The following is a 7,608-nucleotide window of genomic DNA, read 5'->3' as shown; positions in this document are numbered from 1 at the left end:
TTCTGAGATGTATTTAAACTGTGCTTTCTCTTTTAATGCTGGAGCTGGGACTGAACCTAATCCATCAATGTTTTTTAAGTTACTAAATGTGTGGAAGGTCTCGTTTTTTATACCCTAGTAAAAGCATCCATAAACTGGGAACGGCAATACACACACTTCTAATTCCAACACTTTGGAGACATGGACAGGTGTTTCTCTGTGAGTTGAAGGACATCCTTGTCTACACAAATCATGTCTTAGGCCAGGTAGGGCTACAAGTCAGGCCTTGTAACAAAAAGAAAGATAGAAAGAAAGAAAAAAGAAAGAAAGAATAAATATAATAAAAATCCATATATTTACTGAACTTCAAGACTTTTAGAGTTATAACTTCTATGTTTCTGTGGTTAAGATAACAGTGACAGCTCTTATCACCACCATCTACCCTGAAAACACCTGTCCATGCCAGGGCCTTTCCATCTGTGGTCAATGTATAATACCTAGTCCTCATAGAGAAATGCAAGGTAAACATGGTTGTGTTTGCAGGTAAAGCAATGGAGGCTTACAGAGGCTAAACAGCTGTTCAGATGGAAAATGCTGGCCCTGAGGGCACAGCTCAGCAGTAGAGTGCATGTCTACCCTGTTCCAGGCCCTCAGTTTGACCTCCAGGTCTGCAAAAATAAAGTCTAAAAAGGCATCTCCTGAAGGCGGATTGGATTAATACAGACAAATTGGTATAAACTTATACAACTTTAATGTAAATAGCACACTCACGCAACCGGAGTTCCCGCAATGCCCCGAAACAGCAAACAGGAAGGGGCTCCAGTGTCTGTGCCCCCCAATTTATAAACATTTGCCCAAGGCCATCCCGCCCCCAAAAGACGGGCTCTCTCTACAATCTCCTATGTTGGGTCTGTTAACATCTACAACAGTGGTCCTCTCACAGCAATCTGCTCTTGGAGCTCCCACTTATTAACCATCTGTGATGTGCCAGGCACTGGCCTGGCCATCAAAAATATATGCTTAAAACGCTCATAACCAGTGTTGTAAGATGGCTTACCAATCGTAAAACTGAAGGGGCACAGGCACTTTTCAAGAAGCTGTGGCTTATAAGTAACAGAGATGAATGGAATTCCTGATTCTTGCATGACAAGATAAACTAAGGATGCAAAGATAATAAGTGTTATCCAGTGTGAAAGTAATGCAGTAGGAGCAGCAGGCTGCGTCCCCCCACCCGGGAGGGCTCCCAGGCACCAGCTATCTTTACCCAAAATAATTACATGGAAACTGTATTCTTTTAAGCTCTATTTGGGCCATCAACTGTAGCCTCTTACTGGCTAACTCTCACATCTTGCTTAACCCATTTCTAATAATCTGTGTAGCACCACGAGATGGTGGCTTACCAGGAGGGATTCAGCATGTCTGACCTGGCTGCTGGCCCCATGGCGTCTGGTTCCCTGCTTTCTTCCTCCCAGCATTCTGTTCTGTTTATTCTGCCTACCTAATTTTCTGTCCTATTAAAGGGCTAAGGCAGTTTCTTTATTAACCAATGAAAGTAACACATAGACAGATGACTCTCCTCCATCAAAGTAACATGAGGAAAAGTAAAAAGACACTTCCTCTGCATTTCCTCTCTGACTGGGGATCAAACTCAAATCCTCATGCACTCAGCCATTACAGGAAGCTACATTCCCAGTCCTGGCTAGATATCATTACTTTGGAAAATAAGCAGGCCTGGTTAGAGTTTTCCATACTAAAGCAGCCGTTAAGGCCTGGAAACTAGACTCCATTTTAAGTTACAAATATTAACACCATAATTCCACAATTCTTTCAGTTAACTGATTGTTCTTGTTTTAAAAGTAAAATCTCTAAGTAAAAACCCTTTATCCTGTGACATTCTAGAGATAAACAGGGCGTAAAGGGGAAGGTCTGTTCATGCACAGGATAACTACAGGAAGGGGCAAGACCTGCTCTCCCACCTGCCCAGGGAGGTTAATTGATGGCTACATCTATGACAACTTGACACAAGCTAGTGCCATTTGCAAAGTTGGAACCTAATTTAAGAAAATGCACCCACCATTGCGCTGTAGGCATGCCTGTGGTGTATTCTCTTGATTGATGATTTATAGGGGCGCTCACTGCCCAGCTCCTTGTAGGCAGTGCCATCCTTGCTCTGTTGACCCTAAGAGCTACAAGAAAGCAGGCAGAACATGTCAACCAAGTGTAAAGAATTTACCCAAATTGTCTGCATCAGCTCCTGCCTCCAGGCTTCTACAGTGACTTTCCTCAGTGATGGACTATGATGTGGAGCTAAGCTAAAATAAACCCTTTCCTCCCAAGGTGCTTTTGGCCATCGTATTGTGTCACAGTCGTAGAAATCCTGACAAAAACAAGTGTCCTTTTTGACCCTTACTCTATTTGTCCTCCAACTGATGCAGGTAACTGGTTAGCACATAACCAGGCCCATCCACAATCTGAATTGGGCTATCTTGCAGAGAAAAGTTACTGAGGACATTGGGTCAATGACTGCCCAAAACATCCAGCTGAACCCAAGCAGAAGCCAGTCCTATCCCTGGAAGACAATGATTAGGACCATCAGGGCTCAGAGTCCCCCAACCCCACCGAGCCTCAGGTAACCCTTCTAGTGTGTGTGTGTGGGGGGCAACCTATTACTTTTTTGGTAGCCCAGCATTCATCCTCACCCAAGCGAATGAACCTTTGACCTCAAAAACCTTTTGGGTTCAAGGGGCTACCAGGGGAAAGCTATATCAGTGAACCACAGAAAGAAAAGTTAATTTGGGTACAGGTGAAGTGACCCACTCTTTCCTCATGGTGCCTGAATGCCCCTACCCACTGCTGGGCAGGGACCTCCTGTCCAGAGTTGGGGCACAAACCCAATTCTCAGAAAAAGGAGCCTCGGTTGCTTACTGCACTGGCCAGGCTCTTCAAATTCTAACCTTGTGATTGGAAGATGAACATAGACTGTTTGAACCACCCTCCCCAGGGTTGCTCATGGAGGACAAATGGCTCCGCAATTTTCCCCAAGCTTGGGTGGAAAGTACAGGTATGAGACTGGCAAACAATCAACCTCCCTTGTAATAGAACTAAAACCATTGGCCACAGCAGTTTCCATAAGACAGTATCCCATGAGCCATGAGGTCCGAGTGGGAATCAGGCCCCATATTCAGAGACTTTTAACATTAGGCATCCTAAAATCATGTCATTCCCCTTGGAATACCCCTCTCCTCCTGGTAAAGAAGCCAGGCACAGGGGACTACAGACCAGTCCAAGATTTAAGGGAAGTTAATCGCCACACCCTGGATATCCATCTGACAGTGCCAAACCCTTATAATCTCTTGAGCACTCTGCCTCCAACCCATGTTTGGTACTCAGTACTTGATTTAAAGGACACTTTTTTCTGTCTGAGACTCATCCCCCAGAGCCAGCCATTATTTGCCTTTGAATAGAAGGATCCTGATTAGGGTGTCTCTGGTCAACTCATCTGGATGAGACTACCCCAGGGATTCAAAAAGTCACTGACCTTATTCGATGAGGCCCTGCACCAGGATCTGGCCAGCTTCCGCACTGCCAATCCAGAGGTACTCTTACTCCAATACGTAGATGACCTCCTGCTGGCTGCATACACTGAGAAAGATGCCTCATGGGCATCCAGGCTTTACTCACCAAAGTGGGTGAACTAGGCTACAGGGTGTCTGCTAAGAAGGCCCAAATCTGCAAGAAACAAGTGGCCTATCTAAAATACCTCTTGAAGGGTGGACAGAGATGTTTGACAGACAGTCAAAAACAAGTGGTGGCACTTGGGGCATGAGGAGTTTGAGAGTTCCTGGGAACTGCTGGATTCTGTAGGTTTTGGATACTAGGTTTCTCTGAGCTAGCGGCTCCACTGTATCCACTTATCAAGGCCAACGCCCCTTTCTCCTGGGGAAGAGGACCAACAACAGGCTTTTGACAAAATAAAAAGGGCCCTACTTTTGGCCTCTGCCTTGAACCTCCCTGATGTTACCAAACCATTCACCTTATACATGGATGAGAGCAAAGGGGTAGCAAAGGGGGTGCTAACTCAGAAACTGGGGTCCTGGAAAAAGCCAATGGCCTATATCTCAAAGAAGTTGGACAATGTGGTAGCAGCACCTCTGTAAGGTGGCCACAGTAGCCACCTTGGTCAAACATGCAGATAAGTTGACCCTGGGCCAACCACTGACTATAATAGCATCCCATGCCCTAGAAATGGTCATCTGCCAATCTCCTGATAGATGTCTCTCGAATGCCCGCATAACCAGCTACCAGTCACTATTGCTCAACCCAAACATATTACTTTCAGGAATGCAATGCTACTAATCCCCGCCACCTTGCTCCCCAATTTGAAACCCACTGCCTGGGTATCTCATGACTGCCATCAGATACTGGCCAAATACCACAGGACCAGGGGAGATTTGACTGATTGTCGGTTTCCTTACACAGATCATACCTGGTTCACAGACGGCAGCAGTTTCCTCAAAGAAGTTTTTGTAGACACCTTTTATAGTTGGACCGAAGCTTTTCCCACCAAGCAAGAAACGGCTCAACTGGTGCTTAAGAAGATACTAGAAGATAGTTTTTCTCAGTTTGGCTTACCCAAGGTAATTGGCTCCAACAGAGACCCAGCTTTTGTCTCCCAGATAAGTCAGGGCATGGCCAAGACATTGGGGATCAATTGGAAATTACATTGTGCATACCGACCCCAAAGTTCAGGACAGGTAGAGAGAATGAACAGAATTATAAAAGAGACTTTAACTAAGTTAGCCTTAGAGATTGGCACTAGAGACTGGGTACAGCTCCTTCCCCTGGTTCTGTTCTGTGTACAGAATATACCGTCTCAACTTAGCCTTACCCCCTATGAGATCTTATATGGGGGACGTTCCCCCTTGGCCTTCTTGAGGACCTCTCATGACCCATCTACTCACAAACCTGATCTTCAGGCAGGGTTGAAGGCCCTCCAGATCGCCCAAGCCCAGGTGTGGAAACCCCTGGCCGCCTATTAACCCAAGCACCAAAAGATTTTGCATCTGTTGCAGGTTGGCGGTGCTGTGTATGTCTGGAAACATGAGTTCCAGAGCCTTGAATCTCGCTGGAAGGGACCCTGCACCATGCTCCTTGTGACACCCACTGCCCTCAAGGAGGATGGTATTGCAGCCTGAATTTACGCATCTCACATTAAGCTGGCACCCCCGCAGAAAAACTCAGCATCCTCCTGATGGAAGCTTCAGCACACCCAAAATCCTCTAAAGCTAAGACTTGTGAAATCAGCCTGATTCTGCCAGTCTTGCTGGCCTTTGCTTTGATGCCTCTGCCCACCTATAGTAACCCCCATACACCTCAGAAACTGACTTGGCAGGTTTCCTCACAAACAGGGGCGGTAATTTGGACCACCTCCAAAATAGACCCTTCAGGTATATGGTAGCCTACCCTCACTCCTGATTTCTGCCAACTGGAGGCTGGACTAGATTCCTCGGATATCCCAGACTCAGATCCCCAAAACTTACCTCTGAGAAATGGTGAGAGGTATTCCACAACCCAAGAATATGGATGCAGAATCCCAGAGTGCAGATGCTATTTAGGGCAACAAGCTTTCTATGTTTGCCTCCGGGATGGTTGGGACCAGTGTATTACCCACAATTGTGGAGGCTTAGAAAAACTATATTGTGCTGCCTGGGGATGTGAAACCACTGGAGATGTTTATTGGAGACCCAGTTCTTCTTGGGACTGGATCACTGTCCATGAGAATTACACCTCCCCAAAACAATGTTTCGCAAACTCCAATCCAAGTCCAGGAGTCTGTGGTACAAGTCCCACCTGTTTACCCTTAAATATTACCTTAACTCCCCAGAGACAAAGGGAGGAGACACAAAAATGGATACAGGGAAGAACTTGGGTGATCCGATGGTATCTCATGGGAGTGGACTTGGGTGCTACCTTCGGGATCAGACTAAAAGTAGAAAATCCCCCAGGCCAACCAGTGGAGCCCAACCAGGTACTACCTGATCAAGGACGCCCAGTCTCTCCTGTAAGGTACCTGAGCACCATGCTAGGCTATAAAAGTCCTTCTGTTTCCTCTGCTTCCCTGCCAGCACTCCCTAATATGGGCTAGCAACTGTTCAACCTAGTAGAGGGCGCTTTCTCCTTGCTAAATGGTACTGACGCCAACATGACAGAATCTTGCTGGCTATGCCTATCAGCAGGACCCCCTTATTATGAAGGGATTTGTAACATCTGGGGGTTTTAATAACACAACCAGCCAGGACACTTGTGCTTGGGGAACTAGTCATAAGCTAACTCTTACGGAGGTTACAGGTGCAGGGACATGTCTGGGAAATCCACCAACTGCCTACAAACATTTATGTAATAAGACTCTTAAGAACACTAAGACTCCTAATGCCAGGTATTTGGTTCCCAAATCAGATAAATGGTGGGCTTGTAGTACAGGCCTGACAACTTGAGTGGCGACATCAGTTTTTGATGACACCAAAGATTACTGTGTGCTTGTTCAACTAGTACCTAGGGTCTTTTATCATCCCACTGACACATTTGAGGATGGATTTGACAAGCACCTGAGCCACTATCATCGAGAGCCCATCTCCCTGACTCTAGCAGTAATCTTAGGCCTTGGAGTGGCAGCTGGTGTGGGCACCAGTACGGTTGCTCCGGTGCAGGCTCCCCAGTACTTTAATGAATTAAGGACAGCCATGGATGAAGACTTAAGGGCCCTAAAACAGTCTATCTCCAAGCTTTAAGAATCAATAACCTCACTTTCCAAAGTAGTATTACAAAATAACCATGGGTTAGTCCTGTTATTTCTTAAAGAAGGAGAACTCTGCACTGCCCTAAAAGAACGATGTTGTTTTTACTTAGATTACTCTGGGGTAATTAAGGATTCAATGGCTAAGCTCAGAGATAGATTAGATTAGAAACAGCAAGATAGAAAGGCACAACAAGGTTGTGGCTCACGACCCCTGGCTCACAACCCTCATCTCTACTATCGCCGGTCCCTTAATCATTCTGCTGTTCCTCTTAACCTTTGGACCCTGCATCTTCAATCAACTCCTAATGTTCATTCACAAGTGGCTTAATATTACTCAAGCTTTAGTGTGGACCCAACAATACCAGGCTCTTAGGAGTGGTACCTAAGAATCCCAAGATTGGGATTCGACCAAATAAGAGGAGGGAATGAAATACTCTGGGGCATCTCAGCATTACTGCCCATCCTTGTAGTAGGAGCTGTGGGCTGTGTTCCTGCCGTCCGGCTCCCGGCCACCGGCTGGCTTTACCCGAAATAACAACACACAAATTGTATTCTTTTAAACACTGCTTGGCCCATTGTATATAGCCTCTTCTTAGCTAATTCTCACACCTCAACTAACCCATTTCTAATAATCTGTGTAGCACCATGAGGTTTTTGACTTACCGGGAAGATTCTAGCCTGCATCCATCTTGGGCTGGAGCTTCATCACGTCTGCCCTGGAAAGGAGAGGCATGGTGTCTGCCTAACTTCCCTTCTTCCCAGCATTCTGTTCTGTTTACTCCACCCACCTATGTTCTAACCTATCAGGCCAAGCAGTTTCTTTATTAATTAAC

The 7,608-nt window shown here is 46.0% G+C and overlaps 1 protein-coding gene and 1 pseudogene across 1 annotated transcript in view; both read left to right on the top strand.

Annotated features, from left to right (window-relative positions):
- Positions 1-506: 506 nt before the first annotated feature.
- Positions 507-5,018, top strand: LOC106144241 (annotated as a pseudogene).
- Positions 5,019-5,123: 105 nt separating this feature from the next.
- LOC101995003 (myelin expression factor 2-like) overlaps positions 5,124-7,608 on the top strand; it is an 18,298-nt gene continuing 15,813 nt past the window's right edge. Inside the window, 2 exon segments of the mRNA XM_026787353.1 lie at positions 5,124-5,160; positions 6,529-6,680. Of these exon segments, the coding sequence (XP_026643154.1) occupies positions 5,124-5,160; positions 6,529-6,680 (189 nt within the window).

The sequence above is a fragment of the Microtus ochrogaster genome, linkage group LG9, assembly GCF_000317375.1.
Source record: "Microtus ochrogaster isolate Prairie Vole_2 linkage group LG9, MicOch1.0, whole genome shotgun sequence".
NCBI lineage: Eukaryota > Metazoa > Chordata > Mammalia > Rodentia > Cricetidae > Microtus > Microtus ochrogaster.
Note: the sequence above shows the minus strand (reverse complement) of the source record. Positions and strands in the feature narration are given on the sequence as shown.